The sequence below is a fragment of the Papio anubis genome, chromosome 17 (genome assembly GCF_008728515.1).
Source record: "Papio anubis isolate 15944 chromosome 17, Panubis1.0, whole genome shotgun sequence".
NCBI classification, from domain to species: Eukaryota; Metazoa; Chordata; class Mammalia; order Primates; family Cercopithecidae; genus Papio; species Papio anubis.
In genome coordinates, this window is record NC_044992.1 from 72,945,171 (window position 1) to 72,960,921 (window position 15,751).

A 15,751-nucleotide genomic window follows, 5' to 3' on the forward strand; every position below is an offset into this window, starting at 1 on the left:
GGGTTCTCAGGCCAGGATCCTGGAGAAATCCCTTCTCCAGACCCAACTTTTGGACTTAGTTGCTTCCCACCATCCCAGGGAGGAAGAGGCGGGAGGGACTTCCCCAGGAGGGTGTGGGGGTGGGAAGGCCTGGGGGACTCGAGGCGGGCCTGGGCGAGGCAGCGGCAAGCTTCCAACTCCGAGGGGAGCCCACACTCACCCCACAGGCATGCCCCAGTGTCCCCAAGCAAGGGAAGCCAGCACTTCCCTTCCCAACCCAGAGTCCCCTCCCTGACCGCCGGGCCTGTGGTCTGGCCCTGGCCCATGGCAGTCCCAGCCCTGTGGTCCGGGAAGCCCCTGGCTCGCGGGCACCTTCGCCCCCTGCCCTGGGCCTGGACCTGGGCCTGCTCCACAGTCCCTTGGGCCGGCTCTTCCTCTCCACCCGCCCACCCGCCGCAGAGGCCAGCTCACACCCCACGTCCCCCACCAGCGCTCACAGACCCCTCCTCTGCTGCCACGACCGGGAGAGGCCCCTTGAGTCCACGTGGCTGCGTTCACACACGAGAGGGGAAGGGGCCTTGGGGGCCCTGGGCTGGGAACTGGCTCAGCACAGCAGGACCCTGCCAGGGCCCTGCAGGGCAGCCCCCGCCGCCCCCCTGGCCCCGCCGCCTCTGCTGAGTCACCTCATGTCTGGGAAGTTCCCAGGGCCAAGCCAGGCTGGATGAGGCATCAGAAATTCACAAATTCCCCCTGCCTCCCGGGCAGGGGAATGGCTGTCCTGACTCACCTCGGGCTGGGCCCCTGCAGACCCCCACTGTCCCCACACTCAGCCTCATACCCCTCTTTCCCGAGGGGGCAGTGCCGCCGCCCTGGGTTCCTGGGATGGTCCCAGGCCAGGCTTGCCGCCCGTGGAATGGAGATGACAGGGTGCCAGGGTGCCTGGCTGGGGTGGGGGCCGCTCAGTGACAGCCTCAGACCACCCACGGAGCAGCAGGGCCACCGTGTGCAGAAATCTGTGTGTGCTGTCCTCCGTGTGCAGGAGCTGGTAGTCATGGCAACCCTGGGAGGCTCCCTCGGGCTGGCCTTGGCCACTGGACTTGGGCAGAGGGGGGCACGGCCAATGGGCCACAAGCGAGCATGCAGGCGGGTCAATGGGCCAGGAGGGCTGGGCTGGACGGGGCCTGGGGTCCTGGGGGCTCACCATTTCCCACACTCAGGCTGCCAGAGGAAGTGCAGGGTATCCTGGCAGTACCTAGGAAGGAGCCTCTCGCTGCCTCCACCTGACCCAGAGGTGAGCGCCATTCGCAGCTCTGTGCCAGCCCAGTTGGGGCCCAGCCCTAGGAACCCTGAAGGGATTTTAGAAGCAGATCTGTCCCCAGCGCTGCCCTTCCTTCCTCTGTCCCCCACCCTCGGTCTTCCAGCTGGCTCAGTTTCTCTCTCCGCTCACCTGGGACTGGGGCATTCCTCTGTCTGACAAGTCAGTTTATTGGGTCTGGGTAGAGGGATGAAGACCCCACTCAGGAGAGACAACAGCTCCTCCCAGTGCTGCCTGAAGGGGCCGAGACTGCGGGGCCCGTGGAGCTGACACATGGCCTATGGCTGGGGCCCCGCTGACCCTGGTGCCTCATGTGTCACCTTGGCCTTTTTAGCAAGTTCGCCAGTATCTAAGGGGCCTTGGAGCTGCCCACCACTGTGGGCTGGGAGAGTCGGGGTGCTCTCCCTGTGAAGAGGAGGCCTATCCACAGGCCATGAAAGTTGATTTGGCACAGTACCCAGCACCTGGGTGGTAGTGGTGGTGACGATGATGGTGGTGGTGGTGAGTGATGTGGTTGTTGATGGTGATTGGTTATTGATGGCGATATGGTTGTTGGTGGTGGTAATTGGTTGGTGATGGTGATGGTGATGTGGTTGTCATTGAATGTGGTTGGTGATGGTGGTGGATGATGTGGTTGGTTGTGCTGGTGGTGGGTGATGCGGTTGGTGGTAATGGTAGTGGTAATGTGTTTGGGGGCATGGTGGTGGAGGTGATGTGGTTGGTGATGATGATGTGGTTAGTGGTAATGTGGTTGGTGGTAACGTGGTTGGTGTGTTGTGATGGTGATGTGGTTGGGGTGGTGGTGATGGTGGTGGTGGTGGTGGGTGAGGTGGTAGTGATGTGGTTGGGGGTGATAGTGGTGGATGATGTGGTTGAGGGTGATAGTGGTGGGTGATGTGGTTGGGGGTGATAGTGGTAGGTGATGTGGCTGGTGGTGGTGATGTGGTTGTAACAAAGATGACATTCTTGGGTTTTGCACCAGCAGGAGGGTGTCAGTACCGGGACACCTGAGGCACCAAAAGACTCAGGACTCTGAGTATGGCTGTCAAAGGCCTATGTGGGTAGCCTTTCCCATCATCGGTTTCTTGGATATTGAAAGACAAAGACTCCAGGGGCGATGGGGGCCTGAGGGTACCCCATGGAGAAGGGCTGGGCTGTTGCCCCTGCCCTGCCTCAGGCCACACCCTGGGAGCTGCCCCCACACTCACTCTTGCCCTGTGTCCACAGCCAGCAGCCGCCTGATGGGAAGTTCTCCGGCCTCCTCTTTCATGGGCAGTTTCCTCTCCAGCAGCCTGGGCTCGGCAGCCTCCACGCACCCCAGTGGCCCCAGCTCCTCCCCCTCGGAGCAGGCCTACCGTGGCTCCCACCCCGCCACCTCCCAGATCTGGTTCTCCCACTCCCACGAAGGTAAGTTGGCAGACTGGGCTCTCGGCGACGCCCTGGTGGCCAAGAGACTGACCCTGGTGCCCGGGCCAGGGGCAGGTGAGGGGCTCCCACGAGGGCAGTGGGAACCTGGCCGGTGGACGTTGACAAGCAGGCTCTGGTGAGGCTGCCTCCCTGCTGAGGAAGCCCCGGGGGAAGTGGTGATTGGTTGGAAACAAGGGCGGCCTGTTCGGCAGTGGTCCTGACCAGATGTGTGCTCCAGATGGGCAGCAAGGGGGAACGGGGGAGCCAGGAGGGGCTCTAGGGAGCTGAGAAAATGTGGAGTACAGCTGGGCTGGCCGGGTTGGGCTCACCCTCACAGTGGCCGCGCCCCACTTCCCCAGATGCTAGGAGGTGGGCTCCGGATCTGCCAGCCGGGAGGGGAGGGGGCGGGGAAAGCTGTCAGTGCACACAGACTGCCACTGTGGGGCCTGGCCCAGGACAAAGAGTTCCTCCCAGGCCACCTGCCTCCCCATGGGACACAGCCCTGGGCACACAGTAGGCACCTCACGAATACTGGCTACTCTCAGGCTGCCTGGCCAGCAGGAGGCCCCTGGAGGCCCCCCTGGCCTTTCCCTGGCAGGGCACCCCTGCCCGGATCCCCTTGCTTGCTCAGACCCCTTGCCCTGCAGCCTAGGCGGCGGCCCTGGGCCCCCATGTCCCTGGGCCCACAGTTGCTGGTATTTCCTCGGCTACCCCAACCCTGCAGTGTGGGAAGGGTTAAGCTCCCCCCGCCCCCTGCGGCTGGCACGCAGAGAGGTAATTGCAGTTGGCAGCGGGCACACAGGGCTCTCTGCTCCTGGCACCCGGCACTGCCGTAACTCAATGACTGCTGAGCGGCGGGCGTCGTGTTTACAGAGCGCTGCGGACCCACACACCACGCCACCGCCCCGTTCCAGGCAGGGAGATTAGCACCCGGCACTGCTGGAAGCAGAGAAACCTCTCTTTGTGCAACAAGAAAGGGGCTGTTTTCCAAGCAGAACAGGTGACGAGTGAGGGGCAGTTGCTGAAATAATCTGGGCTTTCGGCGCAGGGCGCACATGTTGGGCAGGCGACAAGGAACAGCCTCTTCCTGGGTGCAGGGGAGGCCGCTACCTTGGGATGCCATGGGCAGCATGGGGTCCTCGGTCCAGACTCCCCTGCCCCTTCCTCCCACCCCTGCACTCCTAGCGGCCTCCTGGAGGGGAGACCAGGCTGGCCATGGCTCCTGGGCTGGCTGTGGGGGCCCCGCCTTCCTGGCTCATACCCCCCACCCCGCCTCAGCCTTCTGTGTCTGTGGGCAAACGCCCCCGCCAGCCACAGCATCTGGCTCCCAGGATGTCTTCGGGAGGGAGGAGGGTGGCCTGGCATGGGGGGAGCAGGAAGGCGACGCCTGCGGCAGCCGTGGTAAACCCCCCCACAACAGACGCAACGGCCGCTGCCTGGCCCTGGCCCAGCCACAGGTGCACAGATCCACCTAGGACCGCTGACTTGGTTTCCCCTCCTGGCAGTGGTGGCCCCTAGTCAGGGCCCGGAAGCGGCACGAACCTATCCCCAGTGTTCTCTGCACCAGGAGAGAGCTCCTATTCCACTCCCTCTGCCCACCCTGGGGGACCCCAGCAGCAAGGAGGGCCGTTTGTGGGTAGCACCACCTGCCTTGGAGCCCCTGTCCCGCCCCTCTGGGGGCTGCTCAGAGGGTGGGTGTGCGGTGGCCCACAGGCAGACAGCACCCACAACGGCCTCTAGACACTCACTTCCCCTAGTGCCAACGGCTGCCTGGGCGGAGCCGACCACATCCCACCCCGGGGACCCCACCGCCTCTCAGCCCCTCACGTGGGGCCCAGCATCAGCGGGTTCCATCTGCTCCCGAGCCCCTGGGAGTCCCCCTGGCTGGGTGGGAGACCAGTGTCCTGCCACAAGGGTCAACATGAGCCCCTGGCATCTGGGTTTCTGAGCCCCTTCTGTCTGCGTCCCAGGGAAGTAGCTCCTCCAGGCAGGGGTGGCCTGAGCAGGAGGAGAGGACTGTACCCACAGTGGCCCTGGCTGTGTCACACCGAGGAGGTTCACCTGTCTAGCCTGCTGGGCACCTGGCACCCTGGCTGGGCGAGATGCATCTCCCGCCATCCGTGTCAGGTTGGGGCGGGCATGTGTGCGGGAAAGTGGACTGGGTGGACCAGCACAGGTGGAGGCAGGACAAGAGAACGCAGGACGTAGCCTCTGAGCCGCCCGCCTGGGCCCCAGGACGCAGGGCCCACCCGGGGCTGAGGACGGGTGTGGGTACCCCCCGAGGGTGGCAGAGCCTCCAAGGCCACACACCTGTGAGGCCTCTGCTCCGGCTTGCTGTCCCCTGCGCTGCCTTCAGTTCAGTTGCCCCACCCCCCGGGATCCCCTCCCCTCCCTGCAGGGGTTCCCTGCCACGCAGCCGTGCTCCCCGACAGACCACATGGAGCTGCCGCACTGTGAGCTGAGCGACAGAGGCCAGGGCGGGCGGGCCAGGGTGAGAGGCTGGCTGGCTGCCCGGGCAGCATGCCTGGCTGCTAGTTTGACAGGGTGCCAGCTGGCTCCCCGTGCGCAGGGCCTGTTTCTCTGCCGTGTGTGTTCATGGGGGAAGGGGAGCGAGGTGGGCGGGGGGCACGCGACTCGGCTGGAGGGTGGGGGCCAGCAGGCACAGCGGGCTGCCTGGGCGGTCGGCCTCGCCCACATATCCTTCCAGTGGCCCAGGATGGGCAGGAGGCAAGTGCCCCGCCAGGTCAGCTTGCCACCCCCTCCCCAGCCCAGGGCTTTCGTTGACGGCAGGGAGGCCAGGATGGGGCAAGCCAGCAGAAACCCAGGTTGGGGTAGCCCCAGGAACCCCCCGACGCCAGGCAGGGCCTCCTCTCTCCCCATCTGCAGGGCAGCCCCTGGAGCGGTCCAGGGCTTCCTGCTTCCCTGGGGGAGCAGCCGGGGGTGCAGCAGAGGCAGCCTGGAGCTGGAGGAGCCGCCTGAAGCATCTGGCCGGTTCAGCTCCCCCCAGCCCGCAGCTCACACGAGGCTTGGGCTCCCGCCTGCGGTGGGCCTCCCTGGGGCTTTGGGTGGGGTGGGCAGCGGAACTGGCCAGGAGCAGAGGTGAGCTTCTGTCGGCCAGCCTGTCCTGGGTGGGTGAGAGCAGGGGTGGAGGCACGCACAGCTGGTCCTATTGTCGGCAGGCCTGGTCCCCTCCCTCCCCACCGCGCCCCCCAGCTGCCGGGCCAGGACCACCCACAGGGGCAATGAAAGAGGATTCTGTTCCTGGGGGGCTCAGCTGGGAAGGGTGGGGGCAGGGGCTGCTGAGCCGCCCACTGAGGCCACTCGTGGTCTCTTGTGCCACCTGGGGGGAGCCATGGCGGCGACAGACACACACATGCGCTGGCTGTCCGCCTGGCCAGCCTCTTGGTCAGAACCACGCCCCCGCCAGCAGCCACCTCTCACTGGGCCTGGCCAGCTCCCAGGGGTCTGGGGCTACGCATGTGGAGTGCTCCCTGCCGACAGAGCCCTGCAGCTTCCTACGTCCTGCTGGCTGCCCCCCTGTCCCCTTCATCCCCTCTGAGGTCTCAGGATTCGCTGGTGCTGCTGGGAGTGAGCAGGAGCTGGGACCACATCTGTTTGAGGGACAGAGATCCCACCAGCCTCCACCCACCCTGAGTGCCCTCAGAAGTGCTGCAGCCCCAGCTCCATCCTTCCTGTGATGCCTGCCCGGGACCCGCCGCTTCCTCCCAGACCTCTCAGCAATTCCTTTCTCTCCCAGCCTCGGTTTCCTCAGTGGCTAAAACGGCCTCTTGACCTGTCCTCCACAGGCCCGCTGACCACCCCAGCACTGACGTTTCTACCTGGGCTCACTCCAGGCCCCCCACATCTATGCGGGGGAAGGGGAGCACTTGCCCTGCTCGGACCTGCTGTCCCCTCCCATGTGCGAGGGAGAGTTGGGCCAGTGAGGACAAGCTGGCTCCCCTGGGATGCAAGGGACAGCATGGGGGTCCCGGTGTGAGGATGGAGGGGACAGCGTGGGGATCCCAGCGTGGGGATGGGAGGACAGGGTGGGGATCCCGGTGTTGGGGTAGAAGGGCTCTGCCAGACTGGCTACCTCTGGCCAGCTTCTTGCAGCCAGAGGGCGGCCGCCCTGTCCAGGTCTGTGACCCTCCTCCAGCCAGCTTCTCGCAGCCAGAGGGCGGCTGCGATCATCCAAGCCTGTGATCCCCGCTCCGGAGGCATCCTGTGGCTTTCTGGAGCCAGCCCTCCCATACCCTTGGACCCTCACCATGGCCTGCCCTGGCAAGCTGCCCTGCTCTCCTGTCCCCACTAGAGTCTACCCTCAGGCCCTGGCAGTTCCCGAACCCCAGCCCGCTAAGACTTTATGAGTGTCATGTTCACGGCCTGGCTGAGTGCTGCCAGTCACTGTTGAGGGCAGGGCTTTCATCTCATGGCCATGGTGATCAGCACCCAGGTCCTCACCTGGCAGAGGGCTGTATGGAGGTGGCTGGGGGAGACACAGGCCTGGGGAAGCCAGGGTAGGGGCATCCCAGGTGGTAGAACCTGAGCCCCAGGGAGGTTGGGGAGAGGTCCAACCCTAGTTTGGATAAAGGGCCTGGTCCCTGCAGCTGCAGGGTTCCCAGGGCCAGCCCAGGCTCGAGGTTGGGCAAGATGACAACACTTCTGTCATGAGCCTGGCCCTGGGACGGCACCTGCCTCCCTCTGGCAACACCGCACAGCACAGTGGTGCTTGCGCCCATTTTACAGGTGAGGAAACTGAGGCTGAGGATTGTGTGTGACTGAGAGCCTGTCCCCTCACCCTCTCCCTGCCCTCTGACCTGCCGTGCTTTGGAGTGGGTGCCCCCTCCGCTCTCCAAGAGCTCCTGCTCTCCAAGAGCCAGGGACTTGGCCAGGGACTTGGGCTAGAGGCTGCTCTGGGACCTAGGAGGGTGCACCCAAGGCCCTGCCCACACCCAGGCACTGCAGGACAGGGCGGGACGGTGGCGGATGCGGCATGGGCCCCGCCATGTGCAGAGCAGGTGGGCAGCGCAGGGGTCTTCACAGACCCAGAGCTGCCTTAGCCTCGAGTTCACACGCCCAGCCTCAGTTTCTCCATCTGCCACACCAGTGAGAACAGCTGTCCAGACCCCATGTGATATAGGCACAGAGAGCAACTTCCCTCCCGTGTCCGGCGGCGGCTGTCCACTGCTGGGGCCAGTGGCCTTGGTTACTGGGGGTGGGGTGCGACCTTCCTGGGCTGACATCCCTGGACCTGACTGGTGGGGGTGCAGCCCCTCCCGGCAGGTGCACCATCCACTGTGTGCCTGTGTGTCGGGCTGGCTGGTGTTGTGTCTGTGGCCCGAGGGCTGTGACCTGTGTGTCAAGGATGCTGCCTGGAGAACGTGAGGAAGGTCCCGGTGGGCAGGCGGGAGGTAGTTCCCTGGCAGCCAGAGCTGCTGTCCAGGGTGCCAGCGAAGGCTGTGGGGGTCGTGAGGTTGCTTCTAGCTCCACACTCTGAGGATTGTCCATTACCTCCCGTGGTTTGAGGACGGCCCCAGCCTCGGATCCATGCTCCCTCCCATCCCCGGGCCCACCCTACCCCCAATCCCTGGGCCACCATCCCCCAGCATCCCCAGGAAGGCTGTGCTCCTCCCTGTGGAGTTGGTGCCTGGATCCTGGGCAGGCTGCTCGCTGCGTTTGTTCTAGAGGCTCCCATGGGAACCTGGCACCTGCCCCCGCTCTTAGCCTAGGAACAGACGGAGCTGGCCCGGCCTGCCCCTGAGGCAGCTGTGGGTCACCACTTGGGCCAGTTCCCTGCAGGCCTGTGGATGGGGAAGGGGCTGAGCTTCCCCAGCCTCAGGGGGCCCCAGGGATTGGGCAGTCCAGCTCCAAGAAGGAATCTCCTGCCATGCCTCCCACCAACCACTCATGTCCCGGGAGCTGCACTTTGAAACACAGCCTGGACGCCCAGGGGTCTGCCCACCTGGGGTGAGGGGCCTGTGTGTAGGAGCAAGGTGTTTGGCAGAGAGCAGACAGGACTAGGGAAGGGGCCGCTGGAAGGTTGTAGGCCCTTCCAGCCCTAGAGTGGGAGTGAGAACTGCCTGCAGCTGCAGTCATCACTAAGGCCCCTCCTGTGCCCAGGGCAGGCGTCATCAGCCCACCGAGGCCCCTGTGTGCCCAGGGCAGACGTCATCAGTCGACTACAGTGCTCTGTGTGCCGCATGCGGACAGGGTTTCAGAATCTGTGTCAGCCCAGCACTTGGGGACTGGCAGTCATCAGATAGACCCGTGCACTGCACCTGAAACCCACTGACACCTGAGTGAAGGGGGTGTCCCCTGAAAAGCCAGTGCCGAGTTGCGGGCTGGTGGAGGCCAGGCTGAGCCTCATGCATGTGGCTGCATGGCAGTGAGGCAGGGATATCCTACATGACGGGGGATGTATGGGGTCACAAGAAGAGCAGGGACCACTTGCCAGGCCAGGGGTCTCCCGGGACTCCCCTGGGGTCACTGTGGGAGGAGTAACAGGGGATTTGGCAGACTTGGCAGGAGATGGAGGAGGGTTGTCTGCTTCTGAGCCCGGAGGATGGGCCCTTACTGGACGGTGGGCATTTGATACAGTCCCCAGAGCCTCCCACGTTCCCCCAGGGCCTCCTAAGCTGGCTGCCCATGTGCAGATTTCAGGCCTGGGGCCACGCCCAGTTGGCTGCGTGACCCACTGCCCGCCGGTCCAGGTGCGTGTGGGAGCCGAAGTGGTACCACAGTGGGAGACAGGTCGAGGCTCAGCCGTGGGAGGCCGGCGTGGCTGACGCAGGTGCCCAGTCCTTCCCCCAGGGAGGAGGCACTGCTGTTTGTCAGGATGGTGGGGTGTCCGCTGCAGAAGGTTTTGTCCTCAAAGGCGTGGGGGCTGGGGCAGGGTGCTTGAGGTGCGCTTCAGCACCCCCAGAAGTTTGCTAAGCCTGCAGCATCCGGGCCCTGAGCTCCGTGGCCCCAAGTGGGGCTCCCTGGATGACCCTGCAGTGGGAAGTCCCCTGACCCTCCCCGGGTGATCTCAGTCTTTCTGCTGGCTGGCGTCCTCCCTCCTAGACCTGGCCATGAAGACACCCCACGTCCAGCATCCTGAGAGACCCAGGAGCAGCCCCCCCGGTCTTCCACCACAGGAATGTTCCCTGGGGGGTGGGGTGTGGCCACCTCTCCAGTCTAGCAAGAGGAGGAAGGCGCAGGGCTGGCCTGGAGAGGGCAGGGCCTCGACGCGCTGGGCTGCTGGGAAAATGTGTCAGAATGCAGGAGGGATGAGGGAAATGAGGTGCCTAGAGTGGGGGTGCCCGGCAGGCAGCCAGGGCTGGTGTGAGCAGAGACACTGGGCCAGGCCCTGTGTGCCGTGGGTGGGGGCTGCTTCTCCCTCCCCAGGGGTGAGAAGCCTCCAGGCTTCCCTTCTCCAGGTGGGCAGGAGGAGAGGAAGGGTCCCCTCACCCCTGGCTGCCCCCAGCCCCCATTTCTTGGCACTGTGCCCTCCCATTCTTCCGTCCTTCAGCCCTGCCCAGGGGCAGCCTTGACCCCCCCCGACTACCCACTGTCTCTCCTGCCCACACCACAGGCCTCCTACCTGCAACCCTTGACCTCCCTAGACATGGTGAGCTCAGGCCTGCGGGAGGTTGGGAGGGGTTTGGGGATGTGGCCATTGTGCCCCCCGCCAAGCCCATGTGTGGCCTCCTGGCTTTACTCACCCATCAGGTGCTTGTGACCTTGAGCCTCTGTCTCCTGCAGTCCATCCCATCACGGGACTGAGTTTGGAGGCTCTTGCCCGCCACAGTAGCAGGGGCAGGATGTGGGGACCTCGGTGCAACCCCCACTGCGCGCAGGGTTCTTCCCCACACTCTGCCAGGCTCTGAGGGCACCAGCAGCCTGAGTCCTGCCCGCCTCTCTGGGAGGTTCGTTTAGCCCAGGGCTTGCCCTTGTCTGCTGGGGTGATCATGAAAGCTCCCGTCTCAAAGGGGTGTGGGAAGGGGAGGTTCTGGGGCCCTGGCGTTCTAGCAGGAACTTGCAGTTGAGGACCTCTGGCTCTGGTCTCATGTGCCCCGAGGCCCTGCTGGCTGAGCCCTCTTGGTCTCTGGCCCTGGAGTGTCTCCTCCATGCCATCTGGGGCCTCTGCGGTCCCCCTGGAGCCCTCCCCAGGACCACCATCCCCACTCCTCAGTGGCAGCCCCTTCCAGGACGCCGGTGTGTCCCCGGCCCAGCCACAGCAGCCCTGCCTTCTGGCTTCTGGTCTCAAAACAGCTGCTCTGATTCATGAAAATCATTTTTTTATTTTCTTTTTCAGTTTTGAGAGTACAGTCTTGTTGGGAAAAAGAAAGGGGCTTTCTGTCGCTGGGCCAGGAGGACCTCTTCCCTTCCTCTCTCTGCCCCCTGCCCAAAGAGGACCCCACCCTGCTGGCTGGGCCTCTCTGGCACCCCAGCCCCTCCCTCTCTGCTCCCTGCCCCTGCATCCCATCTCCCCATTCCCTCCTCCTCCCCGCTACCTAACTTCTCCTCTGGGGCCTCAGAGGTGGGGACTGAGCAGGCAAGGATGGGGGCACCGGCCAGGCCTTTGGTCTTAGGGCCCTGACTAATGCTGCCCTGCTCCCCAGCCCAGGGGCCACCAGTCAAGGCCCAGCAGCTGAGGGACAAGCATAGCTGCCCACCCTCAGCTGCCCGCAGAGGGGACCGGCGGGAAGGAGCCCACTGCTCGGCCAGCTGAGTGCTGCTTCCCACTGAGAGTGGATGGACTGGGGGACGGGGCTCCGTGCCTGGGAAACAGAGTCTGGGAAGGAGGAATTTACAGACTTCTGTTTACCAAAACGAGGCCTCGTAAAACATTTAACAGCAGCCAGTTAAAGGGGGACAGCTGCGGAGGTTTAGCCAGTGCCCCCCAAGGCCCTGCCCCTTGCCCTGCCACTCCCCTACCCCCGCCCCAATTCGTTCCCACCCAGTCCCTCTCAGCTTTGGTCAAGTCTTCCTGGGGCAGAGTTCAGTCTGTTCAGTCTGGTAAACAGCTGCTCCAGAGGCAGCTCCCACACAGACCAGGCCAGTCGGCCAGGCTCGAGCCTCAGCCCCGTGTCCCCAGCTGGAGGGCAGCTGCAGGGCCGCACCAGGGCCGGGGCGCCTTCCCCAGGTCCCCAGACTTGGCCTGGGATGTGTGGCCTCACAGGGAGATGGGACTTCGCCCTGTCAAGCAGGCTTCCGTGTCTCAGGACTTCCCAGAGCCTTCCCTGTGCTCATGCCCTGCACAAGACTCCAGATGGGGTGGGTGTGGGGTGCGTGCTTGGAGCTGGTGACCCAGAGCTTGGGTTTCCTGGAGCATCTCCTGGGGCTCAAGCTCCACAGATTTCCCTGGGATCCACTGAGCCAGAGAAGATCGAACGCTAGCTGGGTGGTGCCTGCCACTGCTGGGGGTCCCAGTGGGATTAGGGTGTGGGGTGCACCAGTTGGACTCGGGGGCCCATTTTCCAGGAAAGATTCAGAGCAGGAGTTTTAGAAGGTGAGGCCATGGCTGGGCGCAGTGGCTCACGCCTGTAATCCCAGCACTTTGGGAGGCCGAGGCAGGCGGATCACAAGGTCAGGAGATCCAGACCACGGTGAAACCTCGTCTCTACTAAAAATACAAAAGAAAACTAGCCGGGCGCGGTGGCGGGCGCCTGTAGTCCCAGCTACTCAGGAGGCTGAGGCAGGAGAATGGCGTCAACCCGGGAGGCGGAGCTTGCAGTGAGCCGAGATCGCGCCACTGCCCTCCAGCCAGGGGGACAGAGCAAGACTCCGCCCCAAAAAAGCTCCGCATCCCGAGGTGAGGCCCCCGCCATCCTGCCCCGCCCAGCTGCGTTCGTTCTGGTTCATTCTGGCTCATTCTGGCAGGTTGAAGCTGTAGGTTGCTGCCTCAAATGTCTTCTCCTCAGGCCTATAGAGGGCTGCCAGACCCCCAACCACAGCCAGCCCCTCGGCCCTCATGTTCAGGCAGCTGCTGTGGCGGGCCGGCCAGCACCAGCACCACCGGGACTGCACGCGGGGCTGGGGATGGGGCTGGACAGGTCTGAGTCTGAGAACTCTGCCCGTGGCCCAGGTTCCTGCTGGGGAACCAGAAGCCACACTCCTTGTGACTGGTGTCTCTGGTGTCCAGCAGACATGCTCTCTGCAGCACTTGGGCTGGGTTCTGGTGCCTGCAGGCCTCCCAGGCCGTGCTCAGCCCTGTCCTGACCTGCCAGCTGTGCTTCACCCCTTGGGTGGGGGCAAGTGTGCCCCACACAACCAGAGCTGTCCCAAGGCCTAGGGCCAGCCGCGTGGGTGACTGGGAGTGGCTGGCTTTCCTGTATTGGGCAGAGGCAGGTCGCTCAGAAATGTGGCTGCCTTGAGGGACAGACAGACTCCTTAGCCTAGAGAGGGGGCTGTCTGGCATGACTCGGAGTCACCACCTGGGGTTTGGGGGCTGGGGCCTGTGCAAGGAACTCTTTGCCCCCATCCCCTCCCCACCCTGTGCAGATCTCAGAGCCGGAAGAGGCCTGGCCATGGTGGGAACTCGGCGTTGGATGGACACACCTGTGACCTCCAGCCAGGGTCGGGGGAGGCTGTCCACACCCCAGCAGCACTGGTCCCTGGCCTGGGCTGTCCACTGGGCCCTGGGGCCTGCCTTGGGGAGGCCAAGTCCGGGCCTGGCTGTCCTTTGGGCAGGACCTTGGTACAGTGTCTGTCCACCGTGCCCCCTCCTCCCACAAAACTTCCCTGGAGTCCCTTTTCTTGCCCAGCCTGGGAGCTTCTGTCATCCTGAGTGCTGCTGGGAGGGAACAGAGGCCCCCTCGGCCGTCCTCCCCTCTCCCCAGCCCATCAGCAATTCAATTTGTGCCGCACCGGCGGGACGGCATTAGTCGAGTCAGAGTTAATATGATGTATTGACGGGTTGATTTCCCCCCGGCGGCGGCGTGCTGGGCTCTGCGGGGCATCGCTCCTGGGCTGCCTGCCGGCTTCTTGCCTCCCTGGGGTCAGGGCGAGTGTGGGCTGGGGGCTGGGAGTTGCCTCTGCAGCTGGGTCTCCTTGCTTCTCTAGCTCCGGGGTACCCCAGATTTTCGGGGAGTCTGGCATCCACCTTCCTACCCGTGAGCCACTTGGATCACCATGGAAACAGCAATGTTCTCTATGGGCAGCACCGTTTCTATGGAACCCAAAAAGGCAAGTGCAGCATGGGGCCGGCATGGGGAGCAGGCATGCTGGGGGTGGGGAGGGGGCGCAGGAGCTTCTGGGTCACAAGGGAAAGGCCAGCCTAGGTGAGCCCTCCCACAGGGCTCACGAGGTCAGGGTGGGGGCTAGAGGAGAGGGTGGGTCTGCCCCTCAGGATTTAAACCCAGGGGCCCAGGACCACCCCCAGGCGCAGGTTCAGTTCCCAGATCACGCTGTCTCAAGACCTCTCGCTGCTCAGGTGGGAGCAGCTGAGCTGGTGCCCACCTTCCTTATCACCCTAGTCCCACCAGCTTCCTCAGGACCTGGCCTTGCCCTGCAGCCCCCAACAGCTCCCAGATCCTGGGGTGGCTCAGGAGGAGGACACATCCGGTGGGGGCTGGAGGAAGCCCACAGAAGCCTGCACTTCCTGGCTTACACACTCAGTGGTCTGGGCTAGAGCTGGGCTGCAGGAGGCCCAGCCCCCAGCCCCCAGCCCCGTGTCCTGGTGGACAGAAGGGCTGCTTACCCTACTGGCAGCAGGCATCCCCGAAGAAGGGATGCAGAGTTTGAGTCTTTGCTGAGAAATCAGAATCGGTGGGGCCTTGGGGAAGAGGAATCGCAGGCCCAGCAGAGCCAAGTCCTGGTGCCAGGGAGTCCCCCCCGGAGTCCCCGAGACGGCCTGGCTGGAGGTGGGATGGGTGTGGGTCCTTATCTCCAAGTTGGTAGGGTGACATCTCATTTGCATTTTAAAAAGTTCCCCTTGGGGTGACACCAGGAGGCTGGAGCAGGAAGCCGACGGTTAGTTACTGGCCTACAATGAGAAGCAATACAGGTGTGGGGTCCCACAGGGGCCGGCATCAGTGATATCTAGGAGGGGGGTTGGGGGCAGGGAGGGATAGAGGGGTCTAGGTGACCCTCAGTTTCCGGCCTGGGCTATGGAGGGCGCACCTGGGAGGAGCAGTTGGATGGTGGGGTGAGTTCTGCCTCGGTGCAGAGGGGCTGGGACGTCTCCCCAGGAGGATCTGAGAGGTGTCTGGACACACGGGGTGCGGTCAGTGCGGAGAGGTGGACTGGGAGGTTGTCCCGGCTGTGGAGAGGGACACCCAGGCTGTGGGGGGTGAGAAGGGAGGTGGGGACAAATGGCTTCCGCACAGCCCCTGGGAGCCCAGGAGCCCTGGCGTTTAGGTCTGGAGCTCTGGGTCGGGGCAGAGGAAAGGCCCAGAAAGCCCCTGCAGGGCCTGAGAGGCAGACTAGACACCCTGCAGGGAACAGAGTGGGGGACCCCAGTGAGCCTGTGGTCATGATGACCCCAACTCTGAGTGAGCTGAGGGGTGGGGACCTGAGGCCAGTCTGCCCACCCTCGCTTGGCTGCCCGTCAGCCCCTTCTCCCCACCTCACACTCACTCCAGGACCTCTGTGTGGCCTGCACCTCCGCACCTGCAGGAGCCCGAGATTTGCTAAAGCTCGGGAGGGCTTTGGCCTCACCCGTGCCAGCCAGCTGCAGGGGAGCAGGAACTCACTACCAGCCCCACCCAGGGGATTCAGCTCTCACCCAGGACAGGCACCCAAACCCGTCTCCTCACCCTACACCCCGGCTCCTGTGGCTACAGGCTGAGGGGCTCTGCTGCCCAGAGGACAGCCCCGCAGGCCCCGTTCCCCCAGACCCACGTCAGCCCCTGCGCGTGCAGTTATTTTGACAGTGTTTGTCAAGGGCGGGCAGGTGGCTGGTCCCAGCCCCAGAAACCCAACCCCTCCACCAGCACAGGGGACTCCCTCCGGGCAGTGGCCAGCCAGGCCTCTCGGCTTTCACAATATTGTGGTGCAGCTACGTCCAAGAACAGTATTTGGTTTTGGAAATGGAGCTAATTAGGTTTCGCTGGGGCTAGCCCCTTC

The 15,751-nt window shown here is 64.2% G+C and overlaps 1 protein-coding gene across 1 annotated transcript in view; it reads left to right on the top strand.

Moving 5' to 3' along the window:
- BAHCC1 (BAH domain and coiled-coil containing 1) overlaps positions 1 to 15,751 on the top strand; it is a 68,635-nt gene that overhangs the window by 27,252 nt on the left and 25,632 nt on the right. Inside the window, 2 exon segments of the mRNA XM_021928114.2 lie at positions 2,522 to 2,701; positions 13,748 to 13,870. Coding sequence (XP_021783806.2) covers positions 2,522 to 2,701; positions 13,748 to 13,870 — 303 coding nt within the window.